The 18,991-nt window shown below is 36.6% G+C and overlaps 1 protein-coding gene across 4 annotated transcripts; it reads left to right on the forward strand.

Annotated features, from left to right (window-relative positions):
- Window positions 1–425: 425 nt before the first annotated feature.
- On the forward strand, window positions 426–16,123 carry LOC140151277 (uncharacterized). Of its 4 annotated transcripts, none has more exons than XM_072173584.1 (13): window positions 431–583; window positions 2,374–2,596; window positions 3,275–3,405; window positions 4,097–4,155; window positions 5,370–5,516; window positions 5,761–6,043; window positions 6,664–6,801; window positions 7,211–7,302; window positions 9,100–9,179; window positions 10,356–10,432; window positions 11,218–11,344; window positions 12,636–12,671; window positions 15,240–16,123. In XM_072173584.1, exons 2-12 carry the CDS (start codon window positions 2,387–2,389, stop codon window positions 12,663–12,665), a joined length of 1,374 nt encoding a protein of 457 aa, XP_072029685.1. In that variant the 5' UTR covers window positions 431–583; window positions 2,374–2,386; the 3' UTR covers window positions 12,666–12,671; window positions 15,240–16,123. The 4 variants fall into 4 exon arrangements, with proteins under 4 accessions (XP_072029670.1, XP_072029685.1, XP_072029662.1 ...); XM_072173576.1 differs by lacking the exon at window positions 12,636–12,671 and adding an exon at window positions 13,207–13,286 and having other exon boundaries at window positions 432–583; window positions 15,240–16,122; XM_072173569.1 differs by lacking the exon at window positions 12,636–12,671 and having other exon boundaries at window positions 426–548; window positions 15,240–16,120.
- Window positions 16,124–18,991: the final 2,868 nt, after the last annotated feature.

An 18,991-nucleotide genomic window follows, 5' to 3' on the forward strand; every position in this document is an offset into this window, starting at 1 on the left:
GGCTGTGCAACAATAAATCGTTTGCCCCCCTCTCGGCCTGCCAAAAAATCTTTGCCCCCCCCCCCCTTTGAACATGCCAAATTTTTGGGATTCCAATTTGCAAACTTTAAATGGTCTATGTATGTTGCGAGCGCAGCAAGCAGGAAAATTTGCATATTTAAGCGTTTCCGTACTGTTTTCCTATTAAGCCTTTTTAGAGCGTTTTTTGAAAAAGGCGCCCCGTGAATGTGTGCCGAAAATCGCTTGCCAAAAATTGCTTGCCCCCCCCCCCTAATTGCCCGCGGTCTATTGAGGATGGGACCCCCGGATCTAATTTTACCTCGACCTCTTTAAATATATGTTGACCCCTGGCCCGATTTCAGCTGAGTTAATACTTCATCGCGAAGCGACGAAAGATTGGCTTCTAGCCAATGTAGTAGCGCAATTTTTGTTGCGTTGGAAAATGCCCGCTGCTTCATTGGTCACATATCAATCGCTCGTCGCTTCGCGATAAAGTATAAATCAGCTTTCACCATGGTTATGGAGACGCGAAGATTCCCGGCTTGATGGTAAATCTGAGGTTTTGAGGTGTATTAAAGTAATGGTAATATATTTATCTCTTGAATCGGGTGAATAAAATGAAGTATTTTAATACACAATAAGATGATAAACCCATTGACTCTATGTATGTTCATGATGTTAACTGATCGAGTATTTGGCCTATCGACAGGAGAGTATGTATCAAAATTATGCACCTTTCCCGTCCGATGTACAGTCAGTCATGCAGTGATGAGTGATGTAAAAATAAATTCATGAATTATACCTGTTACTTGTATACCTGTAGAGTTGAGCACTATACTTTTAGCTTGTTATCTATATTCACGCAAAAACTCAATGCAGTACCAGTAGTACTGAATGCAATGGAAGGAGTGGTAATAAAATTGTCACAAAGTGACAAACTGTCCAGGCCGCGTTATTTCTTTCTGCAACCATAAATAATGGGCCGCAATGCGATAACACATAGTACATACATGTAATTATAGGCCTATGAGGCTAGATATAACACGAGTTTATTACCATTATTATTTCCTCTTACTTAATAAAATAAAAGAAATCGATAGAATTAAAATTCTATAACGGTTTACCTGGGGTTCGAACCCACAACCTATGTATCCATAGTCTAATGCCTACACGACTGTGCTATGATTCGTTGTGCCAGAAAGGTGTTTGTTTATGATACTTATTGATTACGGAATAAACTGCATACACACAATATACTATTACTAGTCTAGTATATTAGTACTAATAAATACGAATATAATCCTAACCCTAACCCTAATCCCTAACCCTAACCCTAACCCTAACCCTAACCTTAACCCCTAAACCCTAACCCTAAACCCTAACCGCTAACCCTAACCCTAACCCTAAGACCCTAACCCTGACAAAAATGAACCTTGCCTCGGACTATGCGGTTAGTGATATATTGCGGCCCATTATGGTTGCAGAAAGAAATTAAGCGTCCAGGCCAGGGCCAGGCGCAAGCCTGGGCCCACCTATAGTAAGAATTGAATGAACGCAGCTTTTAACAGCTGCACTCGATCTAACCGCGATCGATATTGCGTATTTCAAACTACAACGCTTAACGCATACGACCTTGGATACAATGCTATCCAATCACGAGTGCGTTGGCATGGTTGGATTCACTTCCGTGTTACTCACGCACAGTCTCACACGCTGGCGTACATCGCGCAGTGTACGCAAAAATTTGTCACGCTATTAAAAGCTGCGTTCATTCAATTTGAATTCCCACTATAGTCCTAGACTCGCTTGCCAGTCCTATATACGCCGTACCTATGTATATAAGGACTGGCTTACGCCATTTTGTGCTTGCTAATTTAAGACTCGGTTGAAACAAAATTAAGGATCGAATGCATTTTAGTGTCCAAAAAGTTATCGTCAAAGTTCTGCCGAAATTGGCACCCTTGCGACGTGTTCAGAATTCGAATCGAGAACGAAAATATCCGATCTTTGCGATCAAAAACACAAAATTACAACTTTAAACATACTATTGGCAAAGACATTATTACCAAACAATATCTATAGAAATTAGAATAGAAAATTTGACATCATTTTCTCAAAATATTGAAGAAATTTGCTCACTAGACATGGAAAAAGTACGCAATCCAATTCCCGTTCAAACGTGTGGGAAACTGAAAGTGCATAATCCCCACTAGGCCCACCTACCCAGCCCAGTTGTAGTCTAATTCTACCTAAAATCGGGCCACGTTATTTCTATAGATATGCTGCGCATTCAAATTGCATTGTATTGCATCGTAATTTCATTTGTGTAAAAAGCCATAAATTCAGATAAAATACTTTTGATTATCATTTCAGCTTGGGCTTTCACATGATGGGTGTAGAAGAAGAGAGTGAGTCTGCATCAGAGGTAGAAGTTCCTGAGTCAACAGATCCTTGCAATGGTATTGGTAAAAGGATGAGTGAAGATGTTGATAACATCATTGGTGTAGCCCGCTCTCTTGGTGCCATATCTCTAGATATAAGCAAGAAAAGGTTACAGTACATTCCATCTGCAGTTTTGGAACTTGACCATGTAGAGGTATTATCTATTATCTAATTATTTGCAAAGATAATATGTGTAGTCAAGTTAGCTCAATCAGTAATGCTGGTTTCATACTTTCTGCCGCTGAGCGGTGTGACGTTTCATCATGCCGCTTGCACTTGTCTGCAAGTGGAGCGGCACACCGCTGAGCAGCAGCGGCATGACTGTGAAAGCCACTCGTGCCGCTCATCACCGCTCCAAGATCGTATTTTGTTCTCATACGTCAGAGCGGCACCGCTCCGAGTTGACTTGAATTCAACTCCCAGCGGCGCTGCCGTCGCGGTGGAGTGATCGATATATCGGCTTGCCGCTGGTCACTGCTAGCATTTCTGGTGCGACAGCGCAGTGAAGCAAAATCATCTGGGGCAAGCGGCAGGAAAGTATGTAACCAGCATAAGGCTCTCAACTCAGCCCCTATAATAAAGATAAATGTTAGTTTGCTCTTGTGAAAAAAAAAAGCCCACTTGAAATTCTTGTGAACAACAAACCTATTTTTATGATTGTCCCAGTTTACCTATATAAAATGTTTGGCAGCTGATCCTGGCTTTGATGGTTTTTCTAGATGAAGGCTGATTAGGGTACTGGGCCTGTACAGAATAGCTCAGAATGTTAACTCACACAATGATGATTACTTTCACTTGTATCTGATTTTCGCTTGTATCTTTCTTCTTACAGTATTTGTATCTTGAAGGGAATGAAATCAAAGAGATACCTGGTGAATTGTTTGAAAGACTACCTAATCTTAGATGGCTTGATCTACGCAGCAATTGTCTTCAATCACTACCTGCAACTATAGGAGGACACAGGTAAGTTTAGGGATAACCCTACCAGGTGAAAATAGGCTTGGTTTGCCACTTTTATTGTCTGCTTGTTTGTGTGGGTTTTTTAAATATTCCCTTCATGTGGAAGACACACTTGAAGCCTGATGGGACCAGGCTCAAATTAATTGTGCAAAACAGGCTAAAAGGCATTTAAGCATGCTACATGCAGGCCACCATGGTTGAAGAAATAAAAGAAACAGAATTGAAGAGAGATCAAGGAAAGGAAAACCACTCCCAACAAATCAAGTGAACAGCCTCTTCGTCAAGATAAATGAATTGTTGATCCATTCTGAGGTGCTACTGGAGTTTTAAAACAAAAGCTATGACGAGTGTAATGCCAAGGTGTAGCTACTGGTCAAGTAGCAAATTCTCAGTCAATGAAAATGCGCCCAAAATCGTAATATTTTAATGTTTCCAAGGATCATCCAACATAAGCAGATGACTATTTGATAATTGATTAGAGGATGATGACATTTTGGAACTGAGGAATATCCAGAGGAGCGCAGCAGAAGATATTCCAAATTTATTGAAGGCCTATAGGGAAAAGAAATATTTGGGAGCATGAAAAGCTCACAAATCCATATCACTCATAAAGTTTGTGAATTTTCATGCCTTTGCACCATTTCATGTGTTTACATACCATGATGTGATAGTACTTTACTTTTTTATTCAACAGGTGTTTGAGGACACTTCTGTTAGAAGATAATCAAATAAAGGAGCTTCCTGCTGAGTTGGGTAAGTCTTTAAGGACCTCTTCTGACCTAGATACCCACAATATAGCTGCAATCAACATACACCTCTATTAGTTCATATCAGTTTGTTATACTCAGAAAGTATGTGTGGATTGATAGCAGCATTTTCTTGAATAGAACATCATAGTTGGAACTGTAACCAGTTCAAATCATTTGTTTAAACCTTATCAATAAAAGATGGCAGGTTTTATATTAATTTTGACCTCAGTATCTTAATACTAATTATGGCGTGTCCGTCCGTCCTCTGTCCGCTATCGCGTTTTCGTCCAGCGTTTGCGTTGTTCACGCGGTGCACTATCGGGTGCTTTCATGGTGCGCTATCGCGGAGTATCAACGGGAGTGTGCGCGTAGTACAGTGCGCACATCGGAAAAACATTACAGTGTGACTAACAGGTGCATCTACAAAACATTAACAGAGTTGATTAATCATTGAGCAACGCATATCGTAGTTGTTTGAAAGGTTAGGACAAGTATTATGGGTAACGGGTGTTGGGTAATTAGAGATAGGCCTATCACGAGAACCGCCCAACCCGAGAACCGCGAAATCTAGTAGTATATAAAGATACATTTTAACCTGGTTACCGCCTGAAAGGATGTGAAACATCACTGCTATAAAATAGAGTTTGTATGACAAATTTAATACTGATTTCCTCCAACACTGGTACAGTACTGGGTGTGTGCTATTCAAGGGCATCACGATCAGAGGGACTGAGCCAGCTGTAACTACCACTTGTTTTGTGTGAAAACTTAGTATTTCACTCTAAATCTTTATCAATTTTTCATCACCATTCAGTGCTGGGGTTCTTGCAAGTTAATCAATTCACCTATAGTGAAGCACACATCATGTTCAAATTACAAAGTAAACAAATCACTGATAACATTCAATTATCATTATTTATGACAGTTTGGGAATTTAAAAATCCCCACACTTGTTTTTTTCGTAAGGCCAATACATTTTTTTCTAAGAAACACTGTTGTATGGTACTGCTACAATCAAAACACCACATCAGGTGTTCACATAGCTTTAGTTATGTTGTGAGATGTTGTTTCACTTTCCATATATCAAAATGGTGGAAGTGCTCATGAAAAGAAAAGGATCAACCTACCGACCCTTCAAATTTTTGTCTCTTAAAGGCAAACAAACAATTTTTTTATTGGCCTAACCACCTAATGCATATTTGTAATTTCTGTCCGTAGGTTGTGTTAAGACATTGGACGGTTTGAATCTACACAACAACCCACTGGTATTCCCACCTGGAAGGATTATAGAGAAGGGAGTTAAAGAAATATTGAGATATCTCAAAGATGCAATACAAATCAAAGATAAGAGGATTCTATCTGCTGGTATGGACATACTTTTTATTTGTTTGTTTGTCTATCTGTCAATAGTGTTATTCTTAGGCCATCAAGTTTGTTTCAATATATGTTAAGCTGTTAAAAACTGGACAACTTTGATGGAATCAACATCATGTCTTTTCAAAATGTCTTCATTTGCCTATTTGCCAACAGTTTCACATGCACCCCACACCCCCATTATTTAATCAAACAAACAAATAATCTGAATTTCTTGTGTAATTGTTCACTGCAGAGTACATGGTAGAGGATCTTCAATTAAGTGACTCATCAGGTACAAGGGCATCATCCGACAGTGAAGGTGAATTCTTGCCATCGGATCATCAGAACAAGATTTATCGCTCGGGTGGGAAAGACTTGATCAGAAGTAATCAGAATATCAATGATGAAGATCTGGAATTCCCCAGACCTACATCGGTCTCATTACATAGGCATTTAAGTTATGATGAATACAAGCAGCTGCAGTATGAGAAGTTCAAACGAGCTGGTGCTTTGGGTGTCATGTCTGCAAAACAAAGGTAGGAAGTTCAAGTTTCAGGTGTACTTTAATCGGTCTCAGATAGATGGTCTTTGTATAGACCTCTTCTCAGACATCACCGATCAATGGCTATTTGGTCCAGTGTTCGAGTCCTTTCCGCTCAAATGTTGAACACAAAATGTTGCTCGCAATAACTACATGTATTGCAAAAACAAAGATTGGCTTTCAAAAAGCATTGTGTGTTTTGTTTCTTAAGCATTTTGCATAGGTTTTAACTGTAGTGCTGTTAAAGCTGAGATAAATATAGACAAAACAGGAGAAAATTAACAGTGAATGGCATATTTTAGGTTTTACGATGCCTGAATGTTGGGTTCACATGTGTTGTTTCTTCAGACCCAATATTGGTTTAGTGACATTACAGGAAAAATGTTTATAGGATAAAGAAAACACAGCTGAGTACAACATATAACAGACATAGTACATGTATATGCATGATGAATGAAATACACTTATGTTCATAAATATTCAGGAGCAAGAGTCCAGAATCTAAGGACCTGTGACATCCAGTTCCTGTCTAGTGACCTCCAGTCATGGTCTGGTGACCTCAGACACAACAATCAGTTCATTCACAATAAGTATTGACAAAACTTTAAATTTCAGGAAAAAGAAGAAAAAGGAACAGAAACTGCGCTCACCAAGAACAATAGATCCAATAGAATCTAGGCATGCAGAAGAGCAAAAACTAGCCAAGTTGAAAGAACTGAAAGAAAAACAGGATGCCATAGAACAGAAAAGGAAGTAAGTCAATTAGAAGAATTGGTTTTTATGCTAACTGTTGATATATAGTAATGGATCAAAACGTGAAAGATTCATGACCACGGTGTAGGCCTGGTACCACAAGTGTACAGATGGGAGTATTCGCAGGAACAATACTCTCACATATATTTTGTAACATCTATATAGCTCTGACTTGAAACATGATTACAACATTTTGAAAAAGGAAACAACAGATTTGTTTGACCATTTTGGACAACCATTGTATTTGAGGTAAATGGAATATGTGGATCATGGATACAACATGCCATACTGAAGCATAATGCAGCATGATTTAAACCCTCATGATACAAAAGTGTAATCTTCATTAAATGTGATGCCATTAAACTTGGAGAATTCACTACTTTTTTAAAATTTATTTTCATTGTTACAGAGACCTGCAACTTCTTGATGATTGGCGAGCTGAAACCAAAGAGTTACAACGCAAGCATTATGTACGGGCTGTGCGCAATGCTCAAGTACAAGGTAATATTGCAAGCAGTCTTGAGAGTGACTGCATGTATACTGAATCATGTCCCCTCTTCTTTTGCTTCATTCCCTGTTCCTTGCATCTTCCCAATCATCATCATCACTGAATACCATAGTCTTTGTCGTCTTATGTTCATATGTTTCATTATTTTTTGAATATATGCTTGCCATTCTTGTCATTTAATACAATAATTAATACAATGCTAAGTTTGTTCGGTTTATATAAGCCGGAAAAAATAAGACTCATAACACTGTGTATTGATATAGAATGGCATGCACGCAGTTGAATGCAATGCTTACGCTAGTTGTGTGTTGCATAATGCTTGACTGGCACACGTTTATGTGAATTTACGCAAGCTTGAGTTGGGACTTTATTGACTCGCGCAGTAACAAAGCCTTATATAAGCCGAACAAACTTTAATATGGTTAGAGTGTACATTTTAATTCATAAAAATCTTCATATTTGTGTTAGGCCAAAAAAAAAAAAAGGTTCGTCTCAAAGCTTGCGCGCGCGTTTGTAAAATCCCACGATTTGACAAAAAAACAAATGCGGAAATTTTTTTTTTTCAAAAAAAAAATCGGCAAAAATCAGACTTTTTTCTCAAAATACCATGAAAAAAGTCGGAATAAAAAATCAAAAAATCGCATTTCGCATTTGTTTTTAAATTTGTCGTGAGCTTTGAGACAAACCTTTTTTTTTTTTGCCTTATCATCATCATAAAATCTTGTCATATTCATTTTAATCATCATTATTTCAATTCTCTATTTATATTAATAGTAAAATGTTCCGTATTAAATGCTGTACACCTATGTTTTGCTCTGCAGCGGGGATGTACAAATCCTGGAATGAATTTGGTAATGATCACCAGCACTGACTGCTTATAAAGTTTATCAAAATATTAACTTCCACACAAATTCTAAGTCTACTTTTTATCAACACCCCATAACAACCCCCTAATTTTTCGACACAGTTGAGTGTTATTACAATTTGTTACACATGATAAATTGAGCAGGTTTTTGTAATCTTTGGAAAGTACCACCAAAAGACAATCCTAAAACCTTGCATGGTAACACACAATATTCTCAATATTTGATCATGAGTTACAGAAAATAAAATAAATCCAGGTAAATTAAGTTAACTTGAAGACATTTGCAATTTGTGGTGAGGCACCTAATTTTCTTTTTCTGTTAATTTTTCACAAAAGGAAAAATATACAAGGATAAACTAACAAGTAAAGGTTATTCTTTAAAAATGTTACAAATTCAAAACATTTTTTCATGACACAGGTTTTTATTCTTGCACATCACTGTTGAACTATGTGAATTTTGGAGTGTTTGTCAAACAAAATAAACCACCTGTAGTTCATTTTGCTTCCTTGAGACAGTAGCGTGTGATCAAAGGCCGCGTGACTGTAGCGCACAATGCGGCACGAAGTGATTGCGCCCTACAAATACACTGCCTTTCATCGCATGTGTATCATACAAGGACGCTACTGTTTCAAGGAAGCCAAATGAACTGTACAGTACACCAGTTTGTGTGGCACCTTTTGAGGTTTTTGCAAAAGTTTTGGGCATTTTCCCCTCTGGAGAAAAACATGCACATGCGGCTGAAGTAACACCAAGGCTTGGGATTTCTTTTTAGAACCCATTCCATTTCTTTTGTGTGTCAGTTGTTGTTGTTTTTCTAAATATTTGATTTCTGCCCCTTTTACCCACCTTTTACAGAACTTGCGTGCATTTGAGGTACACATGCTACCAGGTGTTAAATTATTTGTTATCTTGTTTGCATTTTAGATTTTACGGATCCTGTGAAGATGCCTTATGATACAGACCCTGCCTATATGAAAGTTATGTCAAAAGAGGAGAGAATAAAGGTATGTAGAGAAAGAGTGAGTTGAAAACATATCTTTAATACTAATCACAGAGTGTCTGTCCGTCCCTCTGTCCGCGCGCTATCGTGTGCTCGCGGTGTGCTAATTCATGCTCGCGGTGTGCATCGCATGCGCGCGGTGCATTATCGCAGAGTATTAACAGGTGTGTGCACAGAGTACCGATGGGCGCAGTGCGCGCATAGGAAAGCATTACAGTGCAAGACTAATCATGCAGGTGCATTTCATCAACACATTGTGCAGGTGCATCTCATCGGACTAGGCCTATTTTCAACACATCGTGTAGGTGCATCTCATCGGATGAGTAGGCCTATTTTCAACACGTATTTCAATACGGCACACATATAATAATGATATATTTTCCGTAGTTAACTTTTGAATAGAAGAAACTTAAACCCTAACCCTAACCTATAACCCATTATATTAGGCCTAATTGCATTTACATTTCTCCCAATTGATTTCATTACTTTAGCATGTTTAGTAACAGCCTACATCCAGATATTAATTTCAGGGCCCTCATAATATGTGGTAGCAGGACAAGGCTTAGAAGAGGCGAACGATGGGTTTCCAGATTTATGGGTACCGAAGTCACAGCTACAAAACTGAATTGATTAAGTTGTGTCAAATTGGGTCTTGATCATTGAGAGACCTATATCATATAGTAGTTTAAAAGGTCAGGGCAGGTATATGGGTAACGGGTGTTGGGTAATTAGAGATAGGCCTATCACGAGAACCGCCCAACCCGAGAACCGCAAAATCTAGTTTTTAATCAAATGTAACACAGTTGGATCCAGTCAGGCTAAAGCCAGCAATTGTCAAAATCACATACAAGGCAAAAGTAAGGAGCAGCAAGTAAGACAACAACAAAAGTAATCCTTTTCTCAAAGCTCTTTTGATGTCAAAATCTGATGCATTTTATGAGTATTTTTTTAACCAGTGATCTTCCATTGCATGCATTTCAACACATATCTACATGCTAAATCTAAATGAGCCACTATTAAGTATTGGATAGATGTTACTTTTAAAATGAATTTAAACTTGATCATTAAATCACAGATATAATGTAATTATTTACTGATCAGTGCAAAGCCTTCATTCATAAAATGTATATTTTCATTTTTGTGTTCAATAAATTTCTCTTCTCTGTTTTTATAATTATAGCAAGAAGTAAAGCAAAAACATGAAACAATGAAGAACAGATCCAATCCAGAAAATAGAAAGATGATGGAGCAAGCAAGGTACCTGATTTATTCAGTGATTCTGTCACATCTCATATAACTAGCCTTTAATTTCCAATGATCTTCTTATTTTGACAAATAAACTACATGCACTATTTATAGCCATATTCAGTTGGAAAAGGAAGTGACTGACTGTTATTTGTTTGCTATTTGGATTTCACTTGTATCAAATTTTAATTTTAATGCAGTAAGAAGTAGAAATTTGTCACAAATCCACTGGACTATTCCAGTTGAAGTCCATACCCCTGTGAAGACATGACCTCCTGAAACCAGTCTAATACACCTTTCAGCAGCAGCTGATTGGAATTTGTTGTCATAGTGCACATTAGAATATGACTGTTGCTAAGTCAAGTTAGTCAACTGGCTCACGCTTTCTTTGTTATGACCGAAATGATCACAACACAAAGCCTGTGGAACAGATGTGTGAGCCCAATGGTTACTAACGTGCACTACGGCAACGAATTAGCACCAAAAGATATTGCATACGGTTAACAGAAACACCACAGCCAATAACACACTGGCAACAACACGTTAGATGAGCTATTGATGTGGTAGTATGGTTGTGTTATTGTTGTGCTTGATCTGTGTTTTTCATAAAAATCCTCCTGAAAGGACTTATTTTAGTGATGATAGTTGTCAATCCTGTAAGCCATATTTTTCCCATGGATAAAAAAGATGCCAGCAAGGTCTGCAACATGTGTAGTATTTTAGTCTGTATTTATCATCAGGTTTATGTGTGTGTTTGTTTTTATCTAAAATTTGATAAAATATTTGCATTGTTTCAGAATTCAAAGAGATAGACAATTAATGCAGAAAATTAAAGACCACCAAGCAAAAGTTAGTGAGAGGAAAAAACAACCCAGAGGTAACCCCCGTGAAGAAATGGAAGCTGCCAAGAGAGACCTAGAAATGGTAAGCTTAAATTATGTATTGCATTTTACTTTGGTGAATGATTATCTCAACAGTTTGGCTTTATTTTTTGTATTTATGTATTTTGTTCATGGGACAAAACCTTAGTCATGTTGCTTTGATTGTTACATATTTTTTGTCATTTGCATGTTGTCTCACACCTTAAGGCTATTCATTATTTTAAACTGTTGTGATTTGGTAGTTCACAGCATCTTGCGAATGGTAGTGAGCTTTGGCAAAAACTGCTTTGCTCAATTCATCGCGAGCGTGTAGAAGAATTAAAATATCACAGATATACTTTTATAGGTGATGCGGTTCTTGAGTTACGTTGTAAAGAGGGCTGAAACAACAACACTTTTGTAAAACGTACATAACTCATTAACAACAATAAATTAAGCAAGTTTGCAAAGTATACGACTTGTAGAATGAACTTTTGCAAAACATCAAGGTGTTAATTTTCAATAATATATTGATCTAGATAATGAAAATCGATTTTTAGGTTGCTTCGACCAACAATACCTCGTCTACCCTTAATGGTGGACTCATACATGCATAGGTAATATTCTTTAACTTTAAAATAAATTGTATTTGATTCGAATGGGCTATTCCAGAAATTTTCCACCCCCAAGATGACATTGGGATTTCCCACAGCTTTCCCCCTCAATATTGCTTGAGAATTCCCATCAGGAAAATTCATGGAAAATCCCACATTTTTGTTTTAAATTTAACTTTGTCATCTTTGGGGGTGTGTGGAAAATTTCTGGAATAGCCCAATAAGTCAAGAGAAATTGACATCAAAGTGCAATATACTAAAGTAAAATGTAGGATGCATTTGGAAGTCAGTTTCACATACTTTCTCCCAAATGTATAATCACCAACCTCAAATACCAATATAACTTGAGCAATAACTATTTGAAATATTTACTGAATGTTTCTGTATGATTTTCCAGCATTTGTGTTTGTGTCGACCTAAATATTGGCTGCAGTCGAAATGTTGATATGTGGTAATTAGAGCAATCATCGGAATGAAATCCCAGCTTATAATAACTTCATTTGCTGCCCTTGAACTCAGAATGAAAAATAACAATAATGAAATAATTAACATCTTAATTCTACCGACCCCACCCTGCCTAATTCCCCCCCTCAAATGATATGTTTGTTTGAATTTCTCTTTGTAACTATCAGATTACGTTACTTTGAGTTTATTTATTTGAAAGCAAACTTCATTACCCCACCCATTCCATCAATGCAACCCAATGTAGTGCTTATTGTTGTAATCTAATTCTTAAACCAGGTGTCAAAATTATTGAGTGCTTTGGAGTAAGACATGGTGAGACTGCTAAATATCATAACTGATGCATGACTAATGTTCACCAATTTAGTATAAAAATAACACAATCTTGTAGTTAGTGATATTGACTACTAATGCAAAGACCAAGATTAATGATATCAATCATGTGGGCTTTAATATTATTAGGAGCATTGAAACTTTCTGGTGTCATCATTTTTTGTCTTTTTTGTATAAGTTTTGTGTAACTGTAGATTTATTTCATTTCTGATCTATAAGTTTTGTGTAACTATCAGTAAATTTGTGCTGATTTTCCAATAACAAAAGTTTTATTTTCAGGTACATACCTTCTTAACTACACTAGCTCTATAAGCTGAAAGAAATGTGTCAAGCTGTGTCAAGCTGCATGGAATATTTCCATTTGTATACACACAAAAAGCCGGTTGTCAAACTTGAAACACTTTTTCAATAATATATTGATAAGATTTTCAGCTTACTGAAAAGTGTCAACTAACAACTACATTCTAGTAATTAATTTGTGTGTTCTTTTCTCTGCATGCATTCTTACTCTGAGTAGCTTCCTACGTTGGGTGAATTTTCTAATGTCAGAATTTGGTAACCAAAAAAGTTGGATGAGAATTTATTTATATATGAATTGTAAGTCTTGACTTGGTTGTTGGTGGTGGTATGTGGTGGAACGTGTGGTGTGGTGTTTATGTGTGATGAAGGGACAATTTAACTGTGACTAACAAATGACTATATGGTCCATTTGGCTTTCTCTGCACAGTGACATGCAGATGGACCATGTTTGATCATGCGTGTTAACATGCCAGTTCTTTGAGTAAGCGCTCTCGATTTAATACTCCAGTCACTGGAGCACACACTGACATCACTTTCAGGAGGCAGCCAAATGGACTAGACAAGTTGTTGGACCATAGAATATGTTTTTGGATTGAAAAAAGAACCAGCAACATTTCAGCATAGTGCTATATAATTATAAGATCACAAGTTGTGAGGATTTAACAGATAAATTTGAGAGAAAATTGTTTATGTTCACAGATAAATTGTTCCTCATATTAATATAAAGTTGGTATACATGTAATATAATGCACAACTAACAGAATTTGCATAGAGGGTAAAAAATCTTGAGCAATAATTCAGCAGGAATAATAGTTACAAAATTAGGAGCGATTGCTGAAATAGGGTACAACTTTACTAGTCTTATTACAAGACTGCCCTACCCCAACCCTAACCCTAAACTCTGTATTTAACGAGGACTGGACTCAAGTCTAGCAAGTTGCACCCTATTCGGTAACTATGCAGTTCCTAGACAGAAAATTCAGTTTTGAGTATTCAGACATGATCAATAGAAGCTTATGTGAAATTACAAAGTTCGTAGCTCATATATTTGTCTAATTTCATATTTTGATAAATGTAAATCAGAATCGCTTTCTGTCTGATGCTGAGCTATGATAACCATGCTGAGTTGTCATATTCACCTATCTAATTAAATGACATACATAATGACATCATTCATATAAACTGATCGGTTACACTTGTCTACATAAACAAGGCCTGTGATCGTATAGTGTATATGCACAAAACTTGTGTCTCAATTTTGTTATTCATTTTGTACTACAAAGGGTAAGAAAGGGTATTACTAACATTGATTATTTTGCTGTGGGTGTTGTGAATTGACATTCGGGAACTAATGACTCACTAATGAGGGAACCTGAGTTTGATCCAACTATGATGCATTTCTGATGGATTTGCATTTCAAGTTGTTGTGATGCACAAGCGTGCGCCAGTCACACATTACGCTAAAAGCACTTAGCGTAGGTACTGCGTGCTACTCCTAAAGTTTGTTCGGTTTATATAAGGCGGAAATTATTACTTTTGTTACTGCGCGAGTCAATCAAGTTCCAACTCATGCTCGCGTAAATTCACAAAAGCGTGCGCCAGTCACGCATTACGCAACGCACAACTAGCATAAGCATTGCGCCCAGCTGCGTGCATGCTGTTCTATATCAATACACGGGTGTTATGAGCCTTATATTTTCCGCCTTATATAAACCGAACACACTTTAACTGCGTGCACACCATTCTATATCAGTCCATGTTGAGCCGGCGAGTCTCACAATTTCTAGGTTGGAAAAAATATAGGCAAGATGCAGATGTGAAATGTCTGCCATCCTCAGATTACAATATATTTTCACCCTTGATAAGACCCACACTGAAATCAGATATATGTGATGCAATCAAGTTAAATGGGTCTGATGTCAATCAAAATCAAAATTTAGTTTTCAATTTCATTACATAGCCATTCTCAGAGATTTATTTTGCTGAATATCCCATCTTAATTAGACTGTCTTGCTATTCCAGAGACAGTGTTGCTCAGAACAATAAAATACAAAAAAGGTTGAATACTATTATTGGCTATATCTGATTAATACCAATATTCCTGACATTCCGACTCATTTTGCTTGATCACATCACATGTGACAAACAGGTGATTTTGATGTGTTGATGTGCTCCCTTCACAAATCACATTAATAATGTATACTTTATATGGTAAGACTAATATTGCTTTTCCTTGATCTTTACTTGCAGTCTCTTGAACTAACCAGAGAATTGATGCTACGTAAGAAAGCATTGGAATACAGATTCCGTGCCTTCACTGGAGACTAGTGCGGTAGTCACAAGATTGATGGAGGAAGGTACCACAAAGAAAACCTAAAGTGGGTGTGTGTATACTTTTGAAACCTGGAAAGTGGACTAGAAACACTGTAAAACAGATTTGATGCCGAGTCATTTTTAGTAGGCACCAAATTAGTCCCTTGTTAGCTGTAGATATTTCAATCTAATTACATAAACATGCAAAAAATTACCCATACAAAATAGCGAAAAAACATCCTCAATGCAGCGCTACGAAGCCGCTACTTTCAGTTAGCATATGCTTGTGTTTCTTCAGTTACTTAAACTAATCAGAGGATTCATGCAGTCTAAGGAAAATGTGAATATGTTATGTTCCTTATGTGATTATTAGTGTGTGTGGGATGGGGTGTGTGTGCAGGTATGTACCAATCTAGCTTCATTTGGGATGAATATAATAAAGTATTTGAAATGTGTACATATGAATCATCTTGTTAAAATGTTTTTTATTGAAATTATAATCACTCTGTTACTAAAGGTTTATTTTGTAAATAAGAATAATACGCACAGTGTCAGAAAATTTGAAAAGCACTTTTCTAATACAGGGTTTGTTCATCACTGGTATGTTAGGTTATGGTCAGAAGCAAAATATTGTGGATCAAACTGGAATACAGTCACAGTGCCGGGATGTAAATCTTCAGGAAATTTCCTGATTTTAGGAAATTTTGTTGGATCTTCCATGTAAAAAGTATTGGGAAATACACATTTTCAGGAACATGATGGCCATTTTGGAAAAGTGCTCTTCATTTTGTACTCATTAAGACAACGAATGCTGCAACCCATTATATTCCAAATATTTCAGTGTGCTATAGTATTCAATATTGTTTATTTATGTTAAATTGTATATTTATGTCAAGTAGAAATGAATATATTTGTACTATATGTTGTTAGTAAATCCTTTTCTAGTACATTTGGAAGCAGTATTTCAATAAATGCAACAAAGTCAGAGTATCTCATGTTGCAAAGTCGATATATACCCTTATGTGAATGATCACATTGAAACAGGGCTGTTCTCATCAAAATGAATGACACCTCAGCCATTGATGTTGCAAGTCGGATGTAGAGAATATAGTGATTTTATGTGTCAAATATACTTAAGTGTCATTATTTTTCACATCCATTTTCATTACCATCTTTAAATGTGGGCTTCCATCAACTGTGTGTTTGATGTGATGGGTCACATTATGTGTATCCATCTCAGCTCATCCGATTATTTGTATTTCCATTAACCAACTGCTCATATAGAACACAGCTTGATGCTAGCCACAGACTACTACAGACTATTCGCACACAGGTATAGTCCCAGCATCACCCGTTAATGAGGGCTAATGATTCCATGAAGTGCAACATACGAAACTGCTATGCACATACCTCATATTTTTATGTCTTCATGAAGATACGCAATTCTCAAATGTGTATACACGAAGCCATAAAATCCTGGTGTGATTGTTAGACATGCACGATCAAATGATCATACAAAGCATGGGGATTTGGCTGTTTGTGAATAGTCTTGTGGTGCTAGCACTGATGTTGTAGTCAGAAAATTGGACTGGTAATTTTTATTAGATTTGAAATATTTTTGGGTTTGAAAGTCTGAAATACTAGTGTTCTTTTTGCATTTTGCAGAAGGCAAGTAACCGGAGGTGCAAAGTGGTCGTATATCCAATTGGGATAAATGACATAATCATTTGTGTATAAAATAGAGTTGATCTTATTGTCAAAGCAGAATTTGATGCTACAGTTATTATTATGCCTTGTTTTGTGATGATAATGATGATAGAGCAACTGCTGAATCTAGCAAACAACCACCAGACTTGATTCCAAGACAACAGGCATTATTGTTTTCTTGTACATTGAACATGACTTGCTGCCTATTTTTTAACTGAAAAAGTATTCTGCTCTGCCAAATGAAACATCTCAATCCTAATCCTAATTGGAATAGAAGTTAAATAAAGTTTTAGGTTTGAGCAACATTTCATCTGGCAAAACAGAATATTTTGTTAGCATTGTATGTGTATGCAATCGTCAAATCGTGTTTGACCGGTTTATCCTTTGCATGCACATCCAGATTTCTATTCTGCCATGTGCAGCGGTGTTGTACATGTGTCAATACCCAGGTCATTCAAACATGATGACAACACAAATCTTATTTAGCAGCACTGTTTGGTACATTCAGCTGTTGTGCCGATCATTGTATTGCTTGTGTAAACTTGTAAAATCCAATGGAAATAATATGTGCCTTTGTGCAAGAAACACAAAGAGAATAATAAATTGAACATAACAAAATATAACTGAAGGAGTTTTACTTTTGCCTGATATTGAGTCACCTTTCCACATCCTTATTTAATAGTTTTGTTGCCAGAATGAAAGTTGCAGTAACCCTCTAGACTTGGATTTGGGCACCAATCCTCATTTTGGCAATAAAGTGACAAAAAAAGTCAAGAAGCACAAATAAAAACATTGATAATATAGCTTTTGAAGTCTTTTAATAAATTTGATGCCACACAACATTGATACATGTACTCAAGACAGCATCTCTCCCTTATACAGTAAAACCTCATTATAACGAAATCTGAAACAAGAAAAACTGTTATAAAGAAGTATTTATTCAGAACCAAGATACAAAATTCATTGTTATTTATTGTTTTTACAACCCTGATATAACAAAATTTGGATATAAAGAACTAATTTCTCTGTCCCTGACAACTTTGTTATAATGAGTTTCCACTGTAAAACAGACCTTTCTCCATAAATTGCTGTTTGAACCAAACATACAAACATGACATATAACATCAATACATGTAGCTCAAAAGAATCTGAATTTACTGTTTTTGAAAAATCTCCATTTTTAGCAAATGACCTGTAATATCCATATCATACAAGCAATAATTGCAAGGAGTGAAGGGTTTTTTTGTGACATAACTTCTGTCACTTATCGGAAAAACGACTGCCAATATCTGATCGATAAGTCACTAGTTTGTCCTAGCATCAAATTGCAACTTGTTAAATTCAAGGCAACGTCCATGTTACTAGCCACAACTGACCACTCTTAGCCATTGTGCAAACACTACCGTTTTGATCACAAACAATTTTTGAATCACAAGCCGAGAGTGCTTATATGATACGGGCACATTTTGATTTAATGTGTCACAAATATTAGACACAAAATATAGGCATTATTTATTGTACAGCATTTGTTACATAATTGCACATTCAATTATTTGTTCATCTAACTGCAAACCATTGAGAATTCATAATTCTTGGTATTTTGCTCAAATTTGTGCCCAGATATGGGCATCCAGAAACCTGAAAAAGCTCACACTCACAAAAGGCACCCGCAAGTAAAAAAATAAAGGATCACAAAATGTATTAAAGCAGATTATAATCCTATTATATTCCTATATTCCATTAGTGGTTGCCATCCTGAAAGCCAGAACCAGTTATGTCCACTTTGGTGGTACTTGGATTTAGTCCACCTTTTCAGCATGAACTTGGACGTGTGCCATGTGTCTACATGTATGTCCAATGGTAAAAATTGACATAAATGATAATTTATTGTGTTTGCTGAGATTTTGGATTTTTCAACTTGCCATCAAAAAAGCTAAATTTACAAGGCATCTGCAAGTGCATGTATCCCATGTGATGTGATT

Source organism: Amphiura filiformis, chromosome 1, assembly GCF_039555335.1.
Source record: "Amphiura filiformis chromosome 1, Afil_fr2py, whole genome shotgun sequence".
Lineage (NCBI taxonomy): Eukaryota > Metazoa > Echinodermata > Ophiuroidea > Amphilepidida > Amphiuridae > Amphiura > Amphiura filiformis.

What these genes read in the sequence shown, in the direction of transcription:
- LOC140151277 (XM_072173569.1), top strand. Translation starts at nt 2,387, where the DNA reads ATGATGGGTGTAGAAGAAGAGAGTGAGTCTGCATCAGAGGTAGAAGTT. An exon ending in GCAACTATAGGAGGACACAG is followed by an intron (nt 3,406 to 4,096) that starts GTAAGTTTAGGG and finishes TTTATTCAACAG; the next exon opens with GTGTTTGAGGACACTTCTGT. An exon ending in GTCATGTCTGCAAAACAAAG is followed by an intron (nt 6,044 to 6,663) that starts GTAGGAAGTTCA and finishes TTTAAATTTCAG; the next exon opens with GAAAAAGAAGAAAAAGGAAC.